General features: G+C 36.7%; 1 protein-coding gene across 2 annotated transcripts in view; it reads left to right on the top strand.

Moving 5' to 3' along the window:
* ASCC3 (activating signal cointegrator 1 complex subunit 3) overlaps positions 1–22,684 on the top strand; it is a 338,650-nt gene extending 315,966 nt beyond the window's left edge. For both annotated transcript variants that reach the window (XM_047732576.1, XM_047732575.1), the window contains exons 38-42: positions 14,076–14,227; positions 15,910–16,057; positions 19,305–19,514; positions 21,630–21,805; positions 21,888–22,684. In XM_047732576.1, coding sequence (XP_047588532.1) covers positions 14,076–14,227; positions 15,910–16,057; positions 19,305–19,514; positions 21,630–21,805; positions 21,888–22,035 — 834 coding nt within the window. In that variant the 3' untranslated portion in view covers positions 22,036–22,684. The remainder of the gene's footprint in view (positions 1–14,075; positions 14,228–15,909; positions 16,058–19,304; positions 19,515–21,629; positions 21,806–21,887) is intronic.
* The last annotated feature ends 1,812 nt before the right edge of the window (positions 22,685–24,496 follow it).

Here is a 24,496-nt window from a genome sequence, read left to right as displayed (position 1 = left end):
ACGTATTTTTTGCAGAGATGCTTTAAGATTTGAGATTATGCAAATATCCTATTTCTTATCATAGTTTCCACATTATTTTCTGCTCCATTGGTGAATTTTGTTTGGAGCAGTTATTGCTATTATGATTTTCTGTTTCCACTTTTCCTGGAATTCTGGAAGGAAAAACTTGTTCTTCTCTATTTATTTATTTTATTCACGTATTTATTTATATAAGTATAGACTCATGAATGTTTGTTTTATTCTGTGGGGTAAAATCCTTTGCTATCATTTATTTTGCTGCACAGATTGTCTCAGCATCAACCACTGAGGCCTCTCACACTGGCTTTATACCCCTTTGACATGCCCACATTATTATTTTAACATCACCTTGCAATCTTCTGTCTTGTACCTTTCCCTGCCCTAGCCCTGGAATCAGCAGTGTTTCCAAAGAGCCCTGGTTCTTTTTATTAGAGAATAGTTTAGAGAACTCATCTGCAGGCTTGTTGACTTCATCACTCCCTGGGTATCTGCCTCTTAGGCCTACTCACTGGACAAAGCTAGGAAATGTAAGTGTGCCTAGACAGACATCTATACCATTTGCATATCTACTTTTCTCAGTGTGTATGTATATCTGTGTGTGAAAACATTTGTATTTACAAAACTGTGAGTTCATTTCTAATACCTCCAGTTCCACTCCAATACCAAAAAGTTCATTTTACTCTTTTTAAATTTATAACTCCTTTCTCCACCTGTGAAAAACCTGCCTCTCATTAATCAAAACATATTTACCATTTCCTCAATCATAACATATTCCTGATGTCATTTTAGAGTCACTAACCCTTTTTCCTACAAAACCAAATTTACTAGCTAGAGTACAATAGTTGTGTTTTGTTCTTTTTTGTCCATGGAAGCTCAAAAAGCTCTTTTTCTTTGTACATTTATACATATACATACTTGCTCTCTCACTTTTTTCTTTTGCAGTTTTATCGTTATTTCATAAATGTCTTAACCTAATAATTTATAACATTAAATATTTTAACACTAAATTTTTTTCAACATAATTTCTAATGGCTGCATAGTTTATTTAATGACTCCCCTATAGTCAGACATTGTGGTGGAATTTTCTGTATTATAAATTTTTAGTTATGATCATCTTAAATGTTGAGTTGACTTTTTACCAGAAGCTACCTGGTTAAAAGTTTTGTTGTAAAGAGATGGCAACCAGCTTTGTATCCTAAATCCTCTCATTCCTGCAATTTGTAAGACTGTGATGAAAATAAACAAGCCAGGAAGAGAAAAGAATATTAAGGTTGCCAATGGAAATTTGGGGGAGAAAATCAAGAGTTGATCAAATTTTCTGTGGCTGATTGAGTTTTATAATTGTACCCTCTTTCTCTCATTTGATAATGTGGATATTGTTGGCCTTAAAAAAGTATTGGTTCGAGCCGTTTGCCAAGCTGCAGCCCTGCTGGCTGATTGAAAATTATACTACTGCCCTCATGGGACATGAGCCTGACCTTGTGTCTATGTGTGGGACTCAGTACCACCATCTCTTGCCATAAATCCAACTCTGCTCTTGTTTTAGTATAAGGTGCTAGGCAAGTCGCTTAAAGTAAAAGTGTCTGAGTAAAAATAACACCTTACAAGAACAGGGCATTAGTTACTGTTTGTAAATTAAACAACGATTTGAGGACTCAAGGAAATAGGTCTGTTCCTTGCTTTATCATAGTCATTTACTCTAAAGCTTTTTTATGCCCCTTATTTTATAGAAACATAGCATTTATATGAGCCATCATTTAGATTATGAAAACACTGTAGCCTTGACTACCCATGTCCTAGGGAATCTTTCACAGAAGAAAGGCATAGTTGTGTAACCCTTTTCCCTGCTTGAAGTCAGAATATACTCTCCTTTCTTTTGTACCCACTTGAAATTATGATTATCAAGATCATTTGAGTCATTTATTTTTTAGTTTGAGATAGTTTTGTAATGATTCCTTTTAATATGTCACTGTTACTAGTATTTCCATTTCCATCCTACTGAACAAAAATATAAGTAAAAATTACTGTGCATATCTCAGTTTTTAAAATCTGCTTTAAAAATTCTAATTTGTAAATTGAGTAATTACAGAATTGATTATTCTTGCCATTCACCTATGAAACCCTCTTCTTGATTGTGTTAACTGTAATATATATTTGTAAAATGTTTTAAGTGAAATGACATCCTTTCTGTGCTGGATGTACCAAAGGAAAACTTAATTTTTTTTAGCTTTTATGAGAATATTACAAATAAGAAGTATCAAAAATTAAACTGACTTGCCTAAATTTTCCAAATTTGATAGCAAAGCCAGAACTGCTGTTGTCTGGTGTTTTGATCATAGCTCTCTGCTGCTTTTTAAACAAGAGACAAACAAATTGTTGCTCAGAGAAGTTAAATAGCTTTGTTAAGGGTGATCTGCCAAGGCAGTCCTTACTGAAACCATTGGAATGACCAGGATTTTAAATCCTACTCTATTATCTCTGATCTTTTCTGAGAAGGGCTGTAAGTCTTTACATTAAAATCATCTTCATTTTTACTTAAAACTAAAATCTTTAAAATCATCTTCATTTAAATGAAAATTATCTAAATACAGTAGTGAGCCAGATAGCATAAGGGTATAGTCACTCCCACTCCCTTCTGTTTGGTATTTATAGCAAAACTTCCCAGGAACTGAATGCTTTCAGGTGTTTCATGGAAAAAGGAAAACCAGGGCTGGAGGAGCTGACTCAGTGAGCTGAGAACCAGAGGGCTGTGTGCTTCGATGTGCGCTTCTGTGGTCAGGTTGCTGAGTTATTTAGGAAAGCTTCTTTAAGATGTGGTAGAAGATGGACTTGCCGGCTAATGCTGCTGCAGCCTAAATTTAATAGATCAAAATATCTCTGTGTTTTTAATATTTATTTTAAAAGACTTTAGCATCAGTGCCTTTAAAGACCATAAGATGATTCTGTTATCTCATGAAAGAAGAACACACACACACAGAGACATGTGATGGCAGGTTGATTAGAAAGGGATCTGGAGACCTTTGCTTCCAAATTTAAATTGGAATTTATGTATGTGCATCGCTTCTCGGCCTTTTGGCTAAGATCAAGTGTGGAATTTATGTATGTAAATATCAAATTTGACCAGAATTATTTGGAGAATTGTACACTATCCCTGCACCCCACACCAAAAAATCACTATATCATGATGGCCGATAAGGCAGACCGTCATTAACAATGATAGTGCTGAACGGTTTTTGAGAACTTTTCTTTGTACCAGGCTCTGTTCTACTTGCTTGGCATTGCATTTGTTATACTAGCCTAATGAAGTAGTATAATTATCCTCATTTTTCAGATGAACACTAAGTAATTTGCCCAAGATCACATCCAAAAGAAAGAGTTTTCAGCATAGGTTGGGTATACGTAATAAAGATATATCTCACCAGATTCCCTTTGTCCTATAAGGATGAATTTAAAAATTGTACTCATGGTCTAGTCAGAATTTGTTTTAAAATATGAGAACTTCACAGGAATTTCCACTTTTTTTTAAACCAAGAATTCCCACTAGACCATGAATAATATTTTTAATTCACCACTCCCTTTTAATATATAATCAAATCATCTCCTCCTTATTTATTCTTGTTCCCTTCAACAATCTATAGTTACTTTAAGCAGTTTCTAAGAACAACCTGTTAATATGCTTGATATTTGTAATAGCTTTATTATATTACACTACACTACACACTACAGTGTGTAGTAAATAGGCTGTTTGCCTTTTTTATATCAACTGCTTATGCTCTTTCTCAAGGTTTTTATATTATTTTAGATACACAAGTGAATTAACCATTTACTTCCTCACATTCTCCCCTAAAACTTCAAAAATTGAAAATAATGGAGGAAAGACCAGATTGCTGCTACAATTGCCAAGGGAAAGAGAAATGCCAGCATAATTACAAAACAATCCTGTAATGTAGTATAGGCGTACTAGAGCAACCTATACATAGATTTACTATTAAAACACACGTACACACATTTTATGTTTCTCTTTCATTGTTCAAAGTTTGCCTACACTGCTTCGGTTAGGTTCTTGGCTTCTTTCACTGGTTAATCACCATCACCTAACGGGGTTCCCATGAAGGCAGTCTTTGTCCATCGCACCGATTCTTTTTGAAAAACTTCAAAACTTCTAACAGCAATAGGCAATCTCAGCAATTCCTTGCCTCAAGATACAGAGCTACCAGCACCCCAAAAGATAGCAGACATCTCCTCTTTACTATTGAGGAAGAGTGTAAAGTTCTGTATTTTGTATATTCTGCATACCAAGCAAGGCACATGTTTATATAGATTGGATTCTCGTTCTATTGTCCTAATGGAAATAGGGAAAGGTAAACCAGGGCACCTGCTTTGGTAATAATCTAGGTGATTCAGTGCCTAAAAGCTGTGTTCTGGCAGGTAAGTTTCCATGGTTTTGTAAATTCTTGCATCTAACTTAAATATAAGAGCTGCCATTTCACATTATTTTCCTTAATGCCCAGGTCTTTGGAACTACTGTTTTCAGCCTTTCTTCCCTTGCACACAGGAAACAATATGTACCTCTTATGCCCCTCAGATTAATGATAACATGCTTTCTGTTCTTTTGGGTCTTTTTAGTACTGAAGCAGGGAGAATTTTTTTCTAATTGTGATATAATTGACATACAGTATTTTATTAGTTCCAGGTGTACAAAACAGAGATTTGACATTCGTATACATTGCAGATCGATCACCACAATAGTCTAGTTACCATCTAACATGTTCTAATAGGCTTTATCTATTGTCATAAATGGTGTTGGTCAAAAATAAAGGGTAGGAAGTATATGAATTGAGTAGGTATTTATACTTCTCTTCAGTCAGAGAACCTTGGTAAATTTGCAAAAACTAAATTCTAAAAGTTTACTGGTGAAACTGTTTTTTAGCCCAAATTTCAAACAATAATTTGATGTCTTTGTAAACCATGTCTGATAAAGTGTGTTACCTTTCAAATAATCTGTGTCATATTTTTCCTGTAACCCACAGCTATTCTGAAAACACATTGCACTTTCAATCTATGTTTAAGAGACTTGAATTGATAAACTTAAGATATATATGTATGCACCTGTTGGAGTTAAGAACAGAAAAGAATAGGATAAGAGAGAAGGTGATGCAATGATATGAATATTTTTTCATTGACTTAATTTTTTTTAATGGAGAAGTACTATGACAGTGGCTGGGTCTCTATTTCCATTTGTAGTAGATTAAAAAGCATAGAAATATTTGATGATGCCAGTAGATAAAACTGCCATGGAGCAAGACTAATGTAACCTTTGAGGAGTATTTACCTACGGGTGCACTAAGCACATGCGCAGTGGCTCGTCAATGTATTGAAGAATGTCAGTGTCAATTAAGTGAACAAGTTTTAGAATCGTAGAGCCAAATACAGTTAGCAGAGAAAATAGGCCAGGTATTGCTCTGATTAACAAAAGAAGTACTTGGTCACATCCTTAACCCAATACTTATAAGAAATGTTTCAATATAGCAAATGGTAGATAAAATCTTCCATATATTCTTAGAATCCTTTCACACTTTTAAATGCTTATAATTAGGGGTGCCTGGGTGGCTCAGTGGGTTAAGCCACTGCCTTCGGCTCAGGTCATGATCCCAGGTCCTGGGTTCAGGCCCCGCATCGGGCTTTCTGCTCGGCAGGGAGCCTGCTTCCTCCTCTCTCTCTGCCTGCCTCTCTGCCTACTTGTGATTTCTCTCTGTCAAATAAATAAATAAAATCTTTAAAAAAAAATAAAATAAAATAAATGCTTATAATTAGACCAAATGAAAAGTTTATCTTTAAGTGGACAGTACAGCACAATAGACTTCAGATCATTTTAAGAAAAAGATGGGTGGATTATAAGTAAATAATTTCTAGACTTCCAAAATTGGATTATATGCATTTAGCAATCTGTAATCTAAAGTAGTTTAAAAAAATAATTAATTGCTGCAACTCAAGTCTTTAAAGGATCCTAAAATGAAAATTACACTATTGAGTTTTAAATATTGGATATGTTTCAAGGAATATTAATACTATGAGTATATATTTGGAGGATTTTGCATCATCCAAAGTAGGCTGGAACCTTATCAATAACTATTTATAATCTCACTGACAAAGATGACTTGGACGTAATTCTTGGCATGTAGTACATTTCAATATATCATGGTGAATGGAATACATAAATATTTCACTTTTTCTTTCTAGTTCTTTATTAGGAGAGCATTAAAAGGAAGATTTATTATGTGTGGATTCTCACAATGTTTTTGAGATTATCTGCCAAATCTGTATTGTCTACCAACAAATGTAGTCTGTTTATTATAAACATTAGTGTGACCTTATCAAATTCATGGAGACAGGGAAGTCTAATTCAGGCTGCTTTCCTGGCAAAACTACCAGGCGCTCAGATCTTGCCATGGAAGCCTCATGAAGTTTTGTTAATGGATGACTATTTAAAAGCAAATAATTCTAAATGAACTTAATCCTGAATGATTATTTTTCCAAATGCAGAGATCCACACTATGGTGCAGAATTACCATCCAGTTGAATCACTGTATTGTACATCTGAAACTAATATAACACCATATGTTAGCCATCAAAATGTTAGAATCAAAATAAAAACTTAATAAATATAAAATCATTATCCAGTTGGAAGTTATTTTTTCATGTATCAAAGATACATTTTAATTCCTCAGTAGAATACGGGAAACAACACTTAAAACAAGGTACCATTCCCCCCTCCCCAAGAAGCAACACAGAGCTGATGCGTGTAGTGTTTCCAAAACTAACACAAATGTGTGTGGATTTTGAGGTCTTAAACAACTTTACTTATTCTTGTGGATTTATAGGCAATCTCCCCTTAAGGACTGTAATATAATTTGGAAGGCTGTTTCCCCCTGGGTGACTCTACCTGAAAGCTTTTGTATGACAATTTGGTGATGGTTTATTGATGATGTGATGCTATTATGAAGGATCCTTCTACCCCTAGCTCCTCTCCTCATACCCACATAACAACCCTTTTCCCGGTTGGGGCTATAGGAAATGAGTAATGCTTAACCCATTTGTGTGATCAACTCACTTAAGCAGCTACTGTGAAATGTTAATCACAACTTTAATTTGTACTGCATTAGCATTTTGATTAACTTGTAGGCTTGCTAGCACACTTGAAGCGCTTTTACTCATAGTTACAGCTCGGAAATGACTTTTTGATTAATTAAGTTTGTTAGACAGCAGCTGAGCTTCCTGAATGCTAACCTTCTGGGGGTAAAAGTTCAGGAGAAAGTTACAGTGAACAACTGTTGCTATTGAAAAAGAGTCTTATAAATATACTTATAGCATTTTAATTATTGACAAAATACTGTATCATTACTTGCAACTGACCTAAACCTTTAAAGGAGTATGCCTTTCTGTCAAGAGAGCTTTCCCCCCCACCCCCAGGTTTTCCCATCATTGTAAAACTTCTGGGAGCTCTTGAACCGCATAGTGCATTTTCTAGCAGATGTCTAACAACAAATGTTTTTTTAACAAGCTGCTTTGGATGAATTTCCATAGTTTTTTTTTTTTAAATAACCTTTATATTTTAGAACAGTTTTAGATTTACGGAAAAGTTGCAAAGATAGTTCAGAGAGGGCCTACTGCTCCCACAGGCAGTTTTCCTGTAACATAGCTTCTTACATTAATAAAGTACATTGTCTCGATCAATGTACCAGTATCGTTACATTATTATTAACAAAAGTCCATACTTAGAATTCTTTAGTGTACTTAATGTCCTTTTCCTTTTCTAGGATCCCATTCAAGGTACCACCTCACGTTTAGTTGTCATGTCCTTACACTCCTCTTGGCTGTGAGTTTCACAGACTTTGTTTCTGACGATCTTTCCATAGTATTTTGCAATTCTCATGACATTCTATAAGTAGTCACTTGACTTCTATAAATTAATGAAAATCCTTTTCTCTCACTCTACACTAAATAAATCCTTCTCTTAAACTCTGTTAGTTTATTATCTTTATGTTATCTAATTTTAACAGAAGTAGCAACATTATCTAGCCATTTCAGCCTTTGTCATAATCTTATTTTCATGTGGTTGCTGCAGTCCCTACGCTACCACTAGGTACACAAGGATGACTAGCAGGAGATGTGAGGAAAAAGAGAAAAAGCTCCTTAAAGAGAGGAAAGGATAAAGGGAGGGAGAAGGGAGGGAATAAGTCAGAACGCTAAGGGGGCTGTGGGTGAAGGAGCTGGCGGTCATCTCTCTCGCACCATATGTACACTCTACAGCCCCAAAGCCTTGATGACACCAAGGACTAATTCACAGACTTTTCAAACTAAATGCAGAGATTTTTAAATAATGGGCCTTAGAGCTTCATCATATTATCTTCCTCTCAGTAACTCCTAATGTATATCGAATGATAGTTTTTCTTTTGCTGGTCAGCAATTCTGTTTCCTTCCAATGAAGTTGACTTTAATTCAGTCACAGTACTCAAAGTTCCTGTGTTACCCTTGAATTGCTTAAATCTGGAATTCAGTTGGATTCCAAAAGATATGTAATGCCTACCTATAAAATATTAAGATGTACTCATTACCAAATGATGGATTCAAATTAATTTAAAAGTTTTAAATTTTTGAGAATTGTATTGATAAAATTCATACAGAGACAGTAATTGATGAAATGCCTAATTATTTTGTCTGGAATTTGTGTTTTTCTGTTATGTAGGGGAGAAAGGTTAGGTTAAATCCTTGAAATAAGACAGGGTAGGGGTGCCTGGCTGGCTTAGTCGGTAGAGCAAGTGACTTCAAATCTCAGGGTCATGGGTTCAAGCCCCACATTGGGTCTAGAGCCTACTTAAAATTTTTTTTTTTAAATTTAAAGAAAAACAGCCAAAGTCAATGTAAATCTTTCAACAGTAATGGAATATGGTGTAATGAACATAGGTAATTAATTGGAAAACCAAGATCAAGTCTTAATTTCATTTTGGCTGGTGTGATTACATAGCCACTGAACACCGGTAAGCTTCTATTTCTCCATCTGTGAAAGGAGGATGGTACGGATGCCTTTCCTCATACTTGGTATTGTTATGGATTAAGGGTGAGCTGTTTACGAAAGTGTATTATAGTCTATATTCTTACACAAATATTTTACTCACACCATATATGCATACGGTCTATACAGCTTGACTTTAACATGTAATTCAGTATTTGGGACTTTTAATAATTGAATGAAATTTTATCTGTCATAATACAGAGAGAGATATGTTGTCAAGCTTGCATTTTAAGTATAATATAGTAGCAGAAGACAAGAAAATAGACTAGATTTGATAAATATGTCTTTTGCCAAAGTAGTAACACCACCATGAAAATGTGGTTGAATTTAAATGTTAAGACCAAGCCTGATATGCTTAGAGAATTCTTGAAATTGATTCAAAATAAATGTTCAAGAAATGAGTTAGATTCAAGACATAAAGCATGCATTTGGCTCCAAGACTCCTAGAGCCTAAAAATTTTTTCCAGAAAGCATCCATTTTCTAAACACTTAATTTTTTTATTGTTTTAGGAGTGAGGGGTGGGGTTGATTTTTATAGTTTGTGGTGGTGGTTGTTTTACCGTGGCATAAAGCCAAGTACTTCAGAAGTTCTTGAGTTTTTACCTGGACTTCTCACCTGGCTTCCCAGCGGCATCTCAGTTAAAATGTGTTAAAAACCATGCTCATCACCTGCTCTCCTATAAGTAAATGACAGCTCCACAGTTTCTGTTAATTATGATAAGGTTTTAATTGTGGCATAACTTGATAAATGAATACAGTGCTAGAAATTATATTTCCATCCTATCACAGCTGGAAATGGCAAAGAATTCTCAATCATCAATCAACTGAAGTTCATTTCAACTTAGTAGAAGAAAGTTTCATACACAGAGTCAGTGCCCATCCATTTTTCCCCTATACTTAGAATCATCCTAGTTTTGCCGTGCAAGTAGCGTGCCAAGTAGAAAGTGGATGTGAGATAAAGGGGGATTAAGTATTTGCGTAATGTTAATGCTAAGCTGGTAATGAATCTCCAGAGTTCTAATCTCCTCCATGTACTAAAAACTACCTTTGTTGTTGAGCATTAGATCTCTGTAAGAGACTTTAAGGTGATTTGGAGAACTGAGCCATGATCTCCAGCTGCTACCAAAGTCAGCCCCACTCTGGGGAGGAACAGATACCTTATTAGCCTTTACCTATGAGGAAGATTGCTCTCAAAGACAGTGAGACATAGGAAATCCATCCTGGGCTCAGTCATGCAAAGGTATGTCAGTACAGGCTATCAGCACCCTCAGATCCATTTACCTGGACCATCGCCTCGCCTTAGCTTCTTTAGGTATGTACCTCTGAACAGTAACACAGGCTTACCCACTCACACTGAGATCCAAGCCCACCCACATCCTCCAGCTCGGCCTGAGCCCCAGGGACTGTCATTAGCCTTTTCCTCTGGCTCTCTTGTATTTGGACGCCTGTCCCGATGAACTGTTTTTGTCCATTCCATATATCTGCTCTGACCTTGCATGCCCTGCCCCGCAAAGCCCTGTACTACTGAGTCCAGAAATCAACACCAAAAGGCCGAAAGGAAATCTGTTAGAAAGAATGGACTATTTTAGGTGTTCTTTTCATCATATCACAGGAAAACTTTAAAAATAGAGACCTATTTGTTAAGATTTACTGTGTTCCGGGCGGTATATTAGATACCTTACATAGTACATTTTCTCACTATACCCTCATAACACCCCTGCAAGGAGGTATAATAAGGTATAATGCCCCCTTCTGTAAATGAGAAGCCTAGCAGAGTAGGGTTAAGAAATTTCTCCAGATTCTGGGGCGCCTGGGTGGCTCAGTGTGTTAAAGCCTCTGCCTTCAGCTCAGGTCATGATCCCAGGGTCCCGGGATCAAGCCCCACATCGGGCTCTCTGCTCAGCAGGGAGCCTGTTTCCCTTCCTCTCTCTCTGCCTGCCTCTCTGCCTACTTGTGATCTGTCAAATAAATAAATAAAATCTTAAAAAAAAAAAGAAGGAATTTCCCCAGATTCACATAGTAAGTGGGACAAAATTAGGACTGAAATCTATGTCTGTTTGACACTAAAACCTTGGAATTTTTTTCTTCGGCAAGTGTGCAATAACTTAGGCAGAATGTTGTTATCATCGTTGTAATTGGATTTTTACCAACATTTCTCAGACAACAGATATTACCTTGAGTGCACTGGGCTTGAGTTAACAGAATATTTCTAGATTCCTGCCATCAAGAAATCTGTAGTTTAAAGAGTACACGTGTAAACAAAGAATCACAATAGGATAACGGTGGCATGTGTGAAGAGCAGCAGACTCACGGGAGAAGAAAGAAATATCTGCAGTCCATCTGGAAGAATCAGGGAGACTCCACAGTAAGAAGTAGACTTTGAACTAGACAGGAAGGATGAATCGGAATTTCCCAGGTAAACAAGTAGAGCAGGATTTGTAAAAAGAGAACGGAGGGAATAAGGGTAAATTTGGAGAAATAGCAGTAATGTAGTAATGCTATATTAGGAATACAGGGAGGGAGGGGCCGGAGTGAAAATCTAGGACCAGCTAGATCACAGACCAGAACTGCCATGCAGAGAAGTGCTGGCTTTGTCCTCTACATGGTGCGAAGCCATTGAAGAAACCTGAGCAGACGAATGGTATGATCCCTGTCTCCTCTCTGATCATTGGTAACCATATAAAATATGGATTGAAGAAAAATTAGATGAGAATGAAGATAAAGGGGTAGTTATATTATTCCAGGTGATTGTTGTTGAAGCGCTTAAGACTGTGATGGGGGCAGGAGGTAGGGAGCAGAGAAAACAGACCCAACTAGGGAACGATTGAGCAGAGAGCAACATTCATTCACCACATTTGGGTAATTGCAAAACCTTTTTTCATCCCAGATTCTTGGTCTCTCTACCTGCTTTTCTTAAAATTAAAACAAGAGGGGGCGCCTGGGTGGCTCAGTGGGTTAAGCCGCTGCCTTTGGCTCGGGTCGTGATCTCGGGGTCCTGGGATCGAGCCCCGCGTCGGGCTCTCTGCTCGGCAGGGAGCCTGCTTCCTCCTCTCTCTCTGCCTGCCTCTCTGCCTGCTTGTGATCTCTCTGTCAAATAAATAAAGAAATCCTGAGAGAGGTGCTAGTTAAATCAGGTGCAGGTTATACATCTAATTTAAAAAAAAAAAAAAAAAAAAAAAAAAAAAATTAAAACAAGAGAAATAATAGTATTCAATTCATGACATGGCTTTTCATTTACTTCATGTAAGCAATCACTTTGCATGATTTTTTACGTTTTCACATCTGGATCATACAATGAAAAATTGTGGGGAACGCTCATAAATTTTATGAAATCTTTCAACTTCATCATGAAAACTTCAAAGTTAAAAACATATGGTCTGTCCATCCAGCTCTTCTTGTATGTGAGCTTTTGATCTGGAATTTATTTCCAGTCAAGTTATAATGTAAAATCACAAGTAAAATCGCCATAGTTACCCCACATTACAACTTCTAACACCATCGTGATACCACATTAGATATGATTATTCATTTCTTTTTTCTTTTCTGTTGCCTTACAGAACTCAAGAGTTGTGACTTATGAACTAATGCTTTTTTTTTTAATCATGATCTTTTGTCTCCTATATTTCAAAGAAAGGCAAAGCATTTTAATCAGCTCTGCAGAGAAATGGGAAGAATGGAAGTGGATTTTCCCTAGATTGATGAACATGTACACTCATACATGTATACCCATTGATATGCACACATATAAATATATCTATTATACCAGTATGAGGCTTTATCGTATGTGGTAGACTCACGGGTACTAAAACCCACTGTGACCATTTTATCACATTAGTCATGAAAGCCAGAAATGTTGGCGAATTTCCCTGTAATGTATATAAAAAGACAACAGATTAGTTTAGCCAGATGTTTTTAAACAATTTTACTGTTTGCTAAGTTAGAGGACACAGAATAGGAAATTCAAAATTTAGAAGGAAAATGTGGCTGCCTCTGTCATATTAAGTAGTATAACAAATTAATTTTGCTAGCATAATATGCCTTGACAATTATTTCTAAAAATGTTCTAATAGTTCAATACAACATTTTATAAATATTTTGCTGGTGATGAGTCGTTTACCATTTATATTATCATTTTCAGCATTTACTAGGTACATCTCTTTTCTCTTATCTTCACATCTTCATTTCCCTAAAATAAGAGAATACACTCCTCAAACTGTATAAAGTAGCTGCCTCAAATCATGATATTAACTTATGTGTCTTTAAGTCAGCATTCTCCAGAATCTAATTTAATTGAAATAGCTTTGCCTGTGTAAACTTCTCCTTTGTTTAAATAAGATTTCACTGTTTAGTTTTGCCTTAAGCAAATGCAGCCGTTTGTTTGTCCATAAAACATTAGATTAAATGTATAGACTAATATGAATAGCTTCTCATCATTCCACTTGGAACACTGGCAGTTGCCCCATTTGTAAGTACGTAGTGTATTATTTTTATTGAAAACCAGGGCTCTGTCTTCAGCCTGCTTTTGGGGGAAAATAAATTTTTGGCAAGAAAACCTATTGCTTTACCATTATCGATATTAAATTTGGAAAAGACTTCCTGAGGTTTACTCTTTAGGTGCAATTTCTAATGCTTTTCATACAGTGAATTATAGAGATATTTGTTCATAAAGTACACTGAGTCTTTCTCTTTGTTTTATTACTGGTTTCCAGTATAACCTGGCTATATTTGCTACCCTTAGAAAAGCTAAATATTTGGCACTTTATTAGAAGTAATGTGCAACAGATGCTACTGGGAGTTCTGGTTCATTCTTTCCAATCCAACCGTGGTTTACTTTCTGGTTTTCATTTTGCTTATAGCAATTTAGAGGTATAATGCTTATTTTGTGTTTGTTTGTTTTCTGTTAAGGTTAACATGAGATCCCCAATGGAGAAGGCAAGTGCCATGGTATTCTTGTAATATGTGAATTTTTTTTTCCCCTGTTCAGGCAATGCTGGATGTGGCTGCAAACCAGGGCTGGCTGGTGACAGCCCTGAATATCACCAATCTGGTTCAGATGGTGATCCAGGGTCGGTGGTTAAAGGATTCTTCTCTTCTTTCAGTACCAAACATAGAACACCACCATCTTCACGTTTTCAGGTAATAGTTGTAATTTCAATTTAATTGGCTTTTTTAATTTCAAAAATAAAATTTTCTTTACATGTGTGGTCACTGGAATTTCATGTTGTGCCTAGGATATTGATTCTTTACAGCGAAAATGCCTGTTTCCCAGAGGGAGACAGGGCCCAGTGATCTCAGCTCGAATTTGATCATCTACCACAAGCTGAATCACAATTCATTTTAACCTTCCCTTGTTTTCTGTTTGCAACATTACATTCATTTCTATGTTAACTGCATTTATTCCTTTACAATATCAGCCTTTATTTTGAAAGAAGTTATGAAAATGCTCTGCGATCTAAACCAAAGTAAATGACCAGTTTCTAGTATTGCACCATAGATTTGAGGGACCTGAAATCCCCTGTCAGAGGTAAATTGTACATCTACAAAATGTCCAAAACTGGGTAGTTATATATACTAGCAGCCTGAGATAGAACCTGTACTAAAAAGAAGGGTTTCTATTATCATCAGATTACTTAACCTGTAGATCCTATGTACATAGCTGCAAATATTTTAGCAAGAAAAAGAACAGTACAGTTTACAAGTGTTTAAATGAAAGTGTTGGTTTCACACCAGTGTTTCACTTCGGTTGAGAGATACTTTGCAGCCAAATGTTGGTTCACAGTCACGTAGACAAACGGAACAGTGTGGCTTGTAGGTTGCCATCGTGTACCCATTTCTTCCTGTCAGCTGGACTAAGAGGTGCACTCATTTGAGGCATCTAGATACAGATGCCAACCAGAACCTCACACACACATGGGGGTCCCCTCAGAAAGTCCCTCATTTGGACTCAAGTGTACTGGGTTCCAAAGCAGTTATTTCCATGGTGCTTCAGTCCCCACCACGGGATGTCCTAGACACTAAAATGAACATTCAGAGAGTGAGCCACACCAGCAGCAGGTGGCATGAGGAGAAAAGTAGACACCACATATCTGCAGCTCAGTTTCAGGAACCCTTCCAATATGGTATTAAAAGTTACGGGAGTTGGGTTTCAACAATAAAGTAGGTACATAAGGGTACTATTGTAACACAGCACGCAGATCTGTTATGGAAAGCTGCTTAGGGTCTAGGAGATTTGATCCAGTTCTTTGCTGTCACCCTGAAAAGCACTATATTTATATGATTTCAATTGTATTTTTCTTCTTGCTGTATAAACAGTAAATAGAGAGTAAAATTTAGGTGGACTGTGCTCTTGGGGCTCTGCCACTATTGTGCTGTAGAAATTTCAAAGATTCCCAAAATGTGCTTTTAACTCTATGTTCCCAACATCTTAAAATGAAAACTTTATTCAAGTAATTGTGTTAGAGACACTTGCCTGCATCCATTAAAGAGACCTCCCAGGGCTCCAATTCAGCGCTTGAACCACATAGAAGCACTAGTATACATTAGTGCCTTCCTATAGACACGCACCCCCTCCCTGTAAACCCTGCATGTTACTGAGCTCACATTTGATTTATGCATCTTATGACATATTAGCCATACTGCCTTGGGTTGATGTATTAGACAATCTGGCTGATTTTAAAACTTAATGATAATGGCCTTTAAAAAGTTGGATAGTAGTCTTAGTTTTAAAAAACTGTCCTCATTAGGTAAATGACCAATGTCAGGAATTCTCATTTGCTCTATGAAAGAATTCGTTGGTTAATGATGGTATTATTTCCCAGGAAATGGAGCCCAGGTATAAAGGGCGGACGTGGTGGGGGCCATGGCGTCATCGATTGCCTTCCGGAACTGATCCATGCCTGCGGAGGGAAAGACCATGTATTCAGCTCCATGATGGAAAATGAACTGCCAGCTGTGAAAATGAAGCAGGTCAGGCCATTGTTTCTGTGTTTCAAAGCTTCCTTATTCTGTCTGGGAAATTACACCAAGAGTTTTCTAACTTAAAGCATTGGTTTTGGGATCAGACTCACCCAGATTTAAATTCTGTATGCCATTTACTGTGATTATGAACATGGACACATCATACCTGTCTCATGAAGCTTTATGAAAATGAAGCAGAATATTAGTATTTCAGCTGCCTTATGCACTTCCTAATATAGAACAGAATTTAATAATAGTATTAAAAATAATTACAATAACAATAATTAGTAAGAGCATTGGCATTATTGGAAGTTGATTCAGTATAATGCTATTAAACCAGCTTAGAAAGGCCTACAGTAGCTTGTCTATCACTAACCAGGCTGCATTACCCACTTGGTATAAATTTCAGTTGGGCAGACTTTCATGCAGTTCCCTCACTTAGTTCTTACACCCTCCCCTTTTATTTTAATCACTTTATTGTTCCTAGATTCTAAAGTATTTCTTTAAGTAAACTTCTTATTTGTACACCATATGTCTTAGATAGAAAGCTAAATCTATGTTGTAAAAGACAACATAGGTCATGTCTCCAAACTGTCTTTGGAAAGGCCAAAAATATGAATGAACAATGCCAGAAATATTTGGCATATATAGACTTTTAAGTCTTAAGCAGTTTTACCCTAAACGTGTCAAACATTCAGGATTTATAACATAATTAACATATTGACTTGCAAATACATGTATTAAAGAAACTTCCAAACCATATCGTTCTTTTTTTTCCAATGGAACTTAGTTTTGAGTAACTTAGAAATAAGTATTACAGGCATTAAAGTCTGATTGTTCAATTTCTGTTGAACTCAAAATTGGCACAAGAAACAACTTAAATATTCATAATAAGTGCCTACCTTTCTAACTAAATTACCATCAAAATTATGAATAAAAACAATATATTTAAACCAAAACAAGGCTTCTGTTAGCAACAACAGATTTCTAACCTAACATACAGTGATTTCAAGCCAAGTTTTAGAGGTGATGAAAAATTAGAACATTGTTATAATTAGTTCAGGGAGAACTCAGAAGTAAACTTACTTAATTTATTTGCATAAATTGCCATTCTGTTATCTTTAAAACCAAATGCAAATTGGCTCAGTCTGATATGATGATGGTTATTTGGCTCAAAAGTGCTTCAATTTGCAGAGCAATCTGGTGTCGGCTCTGCAGTGAGGCGATCCCAGGTAACATACAAATCCTGAATTATTCCAGAAATTAGTATGTTTAAAGCATCAATTTAAGTGCTAATTGCAGTAGTAATGAGAAAAAGCAGTACGACTGTGAGATTTGCATCTTCTACCCCATCAGTATGCCTGGAACGGCTGCTGACTGGCAGAGGATTTGGCTGCTAATTAAATAATTGTATGCATGGCAGTGCTCTTGCCTGATTCAATAGATGAAGATTAATCCTCAGATAAATATGTTTGGCTGGTATTGAAATGTCGTAGCAGTTTCCTTAAAAATAGCTTAGTGAGTGTGTGTGTGTGTGTGTGTGTGTGTGTGTGTGTGTACATACACACACCCAACAAATATGTGTGTACACAACAAGGATGAATAATAATAATATCATGCTACAAAAAAGATCACATATACATAAAAACCAGATCTGATTTTTGGGAGCCTTGTAAAGTAAAATCCCAACAAGTTGCTAATAACTGAAAACACCTTTGGTAACTAATTTAATAGTACAAGTAAAGAAACATGGTCTTGCTTCGTGCAGTAAATGTTACTTGTGTTGTCTCACCAAGTTAAATGCTTTACAAAAATTGTGTATTTAAGTGTCCCCTTCATCACTCTCCCACTCTGGCCAGGCTTAGGACATCAAGTGGTATAGCTTCTATACTCAGTGACTCTTGATTCTAGCAGGGGATAGGCCATCTGTTAACCTGGAAGCACAGTGTAGACCATTCTGTAGCTTGGCTATTTCAAGATCTATTCCAGACATAATTTCAGATTCACAAGACAAGTTATAGGATTGTAGGTGGATTGAAAATTTGCATTAGATTTACATTTTTTGAATTCCTAAGGGGTAGTTTGATTCATCAAGGCTACTTCATTTCAATTAGGTATACTAGGCAGCACTGAAGTCGTAGCAAACAGAACATCAAAGCCTATGAGGAAATCTATGGTATAGAGTTAAGAAAGAAAAGAAAATACAAAATTAAAGTATTCATGCACTTTTAAAAACTTAGAAGCTAACAACTGATAAAACCAACCAATATATTGAGAAGTTTTCTTGACTGATAGTAATATTCTAAATAATTATAAGTGTTAGGAAAAGGTAACAGTGTTATCGGATAACATTAAGTTTATTTTGTTACCTCCTTTCTGTAGACTTAGAAATTCATTTGTTAAAGATGAGCACTTGCTGTATGCATACTGATTTCTCAAAATGCCTTTCAATTTAAAGAACAAGAATAAAATTGGTAAAATATTTTCTATCCCTTTAATATGCATCATTTCAATTGGTATTCTCAATGTAATGCCAAAAGCACATATTTATTTCTAGGAGGACCCTTACAGGGCTCCTTGTGATATACAAACATGTGGAAATGTTTTCCTCTCAGAATAAATTTGGAACCTGAACAAACAAATCATTTTGTACAGTCAGTAGTCAATGAGTGATGCTGAGTGACATCAACAATTGCATCACAACGTTTTTTTTTTTTTTTCAAATTGTATATCCCCCAGTAAAGCCCTCTGCCTTAGAAGTCATGTATATGTTACACCAGATGTTCCTCTAAAGCAGACCAGCTGAAAACAAACATTTTTTTTAAACTAAAAAAAAATTAGTAGCCACTCAATATCTAGGCGGGATTTATAGTGAAGGAGTCACATGACACATTTAGCGAATGATTAATAATTTTTTCGTTGCTTTTAAAAGGACTTTAAACTACAGAGATTAAAAGCACACTATTTTTACCCACCAACAAATGAGTACAAGAAAAACTCGGAAATCTGAGTAAGAACTGTGGATTGTGTCAGTGTCGATATCCCGTATCAATATTGTACGTTAGTTTTGAAAAATGCTACCGTTGGGAAAACTGGGGAAACGGTGCACAGGATCTCTCTGTATTATTTCTTACAACTGCTTTGGATCTAGATGAATCTCCAGACAAAGAGGTTGATTTTTTTCAAAGCACAGTTTCTTGATCACTGCATTTCCCATTAACCCTTTCTTATTATTTTTCTTCTGTTTTTTATTCAGGCGTGGAATTTCTTATCCCGCTTGCCAGTGATAGATGTTGGCTTAAGCGTTAAAGGCTGGTGGGATGACTCAGTGGAGGGACACGGTGAACTCTCTATCACAACACTGACTTCAGACAAGCGAAATGACAACAGGTGGATCAGATTGCACGCTGATCAAGAGTATGTGCTTCAAGTCAGCCTGCAGCGAGTGCACTTTGGGTTCCACAAGGTATGGTGTTTGGTTTCCATTCTCAAATGCTTCACACCAGATCCCGGCATGTGCCACCACACATAGCTTTTATATTACTAATGTGTCCGTGTCACTGACGAATCCTGCTTTCTCAACTGGCCTTAAGCAGCAAGAGTCAGTCTTCTGGAACCAGTCAGTCCTCATGGGCCACTTGTCAGCCCCAGAATATGCACCTTACGTAATACTATCTTGCCTGGAGTCCTGTGTTCATGGGGTCTGTCTACTCAGTCCGGCTGAATTTCCTGGGATTTGGAGTACAGATTCTCTGGCCCTACTTATCAGACTGGCTACATCAGAATGTTGGGGGTGGGGGAGAAATCTCAAAATCTGTCCTTGTACCCAGCACCCCAAAAGATTTTTAAGGTTAGAGAAGCACTGCCCACAGGCACTTTGAGACATAGAAACCACAGCTAGCTAGGTGCACAGGAGGGCAGAGCTTTCCTACTCAGCACTGTGAGTTTGAATAAGACACGGAAGTATCTTATTCTATGCCTCAGTTGCCATATCTTCCTGCTTTCTTCACTAGAAGGCACACGAGAGAGCTTTGCTAGTGTTCATACAGGCAACAAATCTACAACATGCTTATTTTAAATTACTCTGGTCTTTTCTGTTACCTATAACACAGAAACTTAAACATTCGGCCGCCTAAGAATATTAGTACAGAGCATGTGAGCAGATTGGTTTCTAGTACCATAATAATTGAAATAAGAAAGAATTTGTCTTCTGTGTCACCCTGTGCCATCAGGGGCACTCCCATATCTAAAATAAGTCCTCAGATGAAGGAGGGCACGTGATGTGATGAGCACTAGATGTTTTATGCAGATAATGAATCATTGAACACTACACCAAAAACTAAGGATATACTATATGTTTGCTAATTGAATTTAAATTTTAAAAATAAAATAAAATAAGCCCTCAAGAATGAGGCTGTTGTTAATGACTGTCTGCTCTGTTTCAAATACAGAGTGGGCAGGAGCTGTCTGTCATTACATCTTTTTAGCACTGTGCCTTTGGGTCCCATCTCATTTAATTTCTAATTCTAAAAATCAGTTAGTGTAAGTATGAACTGATTGGCCCCTGATAGTCCAGAGGTTTTAATATGAGCATTTTTAGATGACCTAATTTATCCCAGCTTACAAAAAAAGATAGTAATAATCATACAGATAAAATCATGGGAAAACAACTAAGATTTTTCTACCTTACCATTACTACTTAAAAATTAGACTTAATCATACTAGAAAAACTCCCAATTTGTTCTAAATGCTGTAAAAATGCATTGCTCTCAGACTCTTTTAAAAAGTCTTAAGTGCAGCATCTCCCTCTAGAATATTTAATGATGTGTGATTGAGAGCATGTCATTATTAGTAAATTTTATGCCATAATGTCATTGTCTTAAAAGAATCACTAAAATAATCTCATATTTCGTAAAATCCATCTACAGTAAAGACTTCAAGTGCTGCCATTATGGTGATGTAGGTTCTTGGATTGTGGTGATTAATGTATTTTACATATCGCTTGGCTTACAATTTCCCATTCCTCGAAGAAAGGATTTTTTAATATTGCCATATTAGAATATGTGCTTTTTTTATGTGAGTTTTATTCTTGGGTCAAGGCAAAGTATTTATATTACATAGTCCGTATTATCTTGAGGTCCAGGGTCTAGTCTTGATGTCTTTTTTCCCCTAGGTGTCAGTTTCTTTTGAATAAGGCTTTGGAAGATTTAGTTAGCCTGATTATATCTCAGTTCGTTCATCCACAATTGGGGTATTAATATCACTTAAAAGAATGATGTGAGAATTTACTAATTTGATGATAAGATTCTGGGCTTTCTGTTCTAACTGAGCCAAATATTCTGGTGGTTATAGCCACAAAGTAGTATCTATAATGTGCTTCAAGATGCCTGAAAAATAGTAGGTGATAGCATATCAAAGACATCAAACCAGAAAATTTAAAACATCCCAGATAGATATACTGAACCATGTAGATTTATGGCCATCAAGGAAAACAACTTAAGCCTTTTAACCACAACCAAGGGGCATAGAAAGTCTAGACATTATTAATGGTTTCTCTTTTTTTTTTTTTTCTGGTTTACAGGGAAAGCAAGACAGCCATGCAGTTACCCCCCGATTTCCCAAATTGAAAGATGAAGGATGGTTTTTGATACTAGGAGAAGTGGATAAGAGAGAACTTATCGCTTTGAAAAGAGTAGGATATGTTCGAAATCATCACATTGTTTCCATTTCTTTTTATACGCCTGAACTACCCGGAAGGTAAGCAGAACCTCACCACCAGAGTTCTGCAAGAATTAAAGATGTCTGTGGTTTTACGTTTTGTTCTGTTTTCATGTTTTAGGTATATCTACACACTCTATCTCATGAGCGACTGTTACCTTGGCCTGGACCAGCAGTATGACATTCATCTCAATGTCACACCCGCGAGCATTTCCGCCCAGGTCAACGAGGAGGTCTCTGAGGCCTTGACTGACCTGGAAATGAAGTAATCTGACCCGAACAATCCATTGGAGAGAAGTGGTTAAGAAGTCTAGCTGGTCATTCATCTAGACGAAGTCCAATTACTTGATGTTTGCCTTGGTGGAATCAACTTCCGACCTCAAGACACCCAGGAAATCGACAGCGGCCGCAGTATTGACTCCAGCGACACAAGGCTAGCTGCGGTGCCTTTTCACAGTTGTTGTCTTTTATAGTGCTGTCTTCATGGGTTTCTTGATATGTGAAATGAACACGCATATAGGAGAAACTTTGTGTCTGTTGAGATGAGATTTAACAATTACCCATCCAGTTTTGCATCTCACAGTGTAATGTTTACAAGAATGTTGGTTCATTTTTTTTTCTAAGGGAAGCTACACTGAGGCGTGACAGTGTTAGGGTTTCTGGTAAGAGATTTCTAACCCTGCAGCATAAGACACATTAAGATAAATCTGAATGGAGGCACATAATGTCGGTCGTTAGCAAAATTTATACTTGGATCACATGTAGTTTCAGAATTTCTTAGAGCCAAAAATGTTAATAATATATGATGTAAAATTATATTGCAGAGCCCAATGATGATAAAGAAAACCGAATATACTGATCTTAGAAAATGTAGATACTGTAACTGGTGGAAATAAAATGTTGAGAGTGCCACTTCAACACAGACTGATTCGATTATCTCTCCTTCCTTCCCATTTATTCCCCTTTAGTCTTCTCTTCCTTTCATGACCTGTACTTCAAGACTTCACTTCCATTCTCTTTCTTATATATTTATTTACACAAGGAGAGAAGTGCAGTCTAATTCGTGTTGTAACATGGACAGACCACACAGTACTCTTCTTCATCTTTATACTTTCCAAGACAAGTCTGGGCAAACACAGAATATTTCCAAACCCTACAGGTAGGTTTTCACTTGCGATAAAGGAAGTATCTCTATGTCCATACGGTTTCCATCACGAAAGATACCTTTTTCAAACTAAAATGTTGTTAGAATCCCATGTCCATGTAAGATATAGTCTAGTAGAATTATATTCTACCCTTGGAAAGTAATTTCAGTTGTTCCTGGTCCTGCAACGAATCGTTGTAAAATACTTTCCAATGTAACCATGTCAAGTACTAGAATTTAAAAGTTTTTCATAAACTAGAATATATTGCTTTTGTTTCCTTTTCCATGCTGTAAAATAAGAATGAATAAAAGTGGGGTGGGGAGACCAGGCATGCACTTTACAGAATTAAATCCGAATGACTAATAGGAAGACATTGAAGTACAGTGGGTATGAGATGTGTGAAGGGCTCTTGTCTCAGAAGTTTACTTCACATAAGTAATATGTACTTTTCCTAGGATGGTTTATTTGCTAATGGAAGTTCATACCTTAACCCCTGTTTTAGTAGAATTAAATGAAAATGAAAGGTTATAGACAAACGGTCACCAATCTATGCAGGAAGCTGAGGAGGAACATTCTCCTAGTCTTCATGTTTATCAGCATCATTCCTTTTTGTTGAAAGACCATGCAGGTGTGGGGAGGTAGGAGGTCTGTTTCTCTGGGCCTGTGACACAGGACATAGGAGCAATAAGAAAGAATTTTTGTTCTGTCCCCCAGAGAGAAGGAAAAATGTGACCGATGAAATTCTAACATTAAAAGTGGTCAGTTTGCAATAAGGTGCAGAAAACACTAGTGAGGCAAGGTGTGCTTGGATGGAAACATTCCATCCCAGTAAGTGACGAGCGCTATTTGTCTCTGACTTTATTCTCACTCATTACTCAACCAAAATGTTAGTGTTAAGTGTGCATTCTAACAGGACATGTGCCAACATAATCAGACTAATTTCATATTCCATTTTATATTCCCCTGGATTTCATCAAGTTCAAATAATTGAAATGCCAGGCAGATACTCATTCTAGGTAGTATGTTGAGTACTCTGATACCCACATGCATCAGAAACATATCCTGCCCTTAAGGCAGCCTGGTGATGAAAAGATGTAGATAGTTATAATAAAAAGTAATTGCAGCAGTGAGATACTATTTTTAAAAATCACAAAAGAACGTAGGCTGGGATTTGAAGATGGTTAGAATTGTGAAGGCAGAGATGAAAGAACATTCCAGGTAGATGGGCATTAACAAAGGCTCTGAGATAGCCCCGCCTAGGATGTCTAGTTGGGCTGCCCTTTCAGAAACATGAAACGAATCAATAGGCAAGAAGGATGGGAAAATCTGGAATGACCTTGAGATAGAGGGTAAGGACAACAAGTCTTATGTGTATACAGTATAGTTCCTTGGCAGGTCACCACAGAAGATTATGACAATGGACGTTCGGAGAGTGGAACAAAGATGAAGTAGAGGCATGGGCTAGCTGGGAGCCTGGGAAGGCACACAACTGAGCCTTTGGTGGGTAATGTGTATCAAATACTGACGAGAAGCCCAAGAAGTGAGAACCAAATCAAGGGTTCTGGTTCTGTGGATAGTAGGTCAT

The sequence above is a fragment of the Lutra lutra genome, chromosome 6, assembly GCF_902655055.1.
Source record: "Lutra lutra chromosome 6, mLutLut1.2, whole genome shotgun sequence".
In the NCBI taxonomy this organism is placed as follows: domain Eukaryota; kingdom Metazoa; phylum Chordata; class Mammalia; order Carnivora; family Mustelidae; genus Lutra; species Lutra lutra.
Note: the sequence above shows the minus strand (reverse complement) of the source record. Positions and strands in the feature narration are given on the sequence as shown.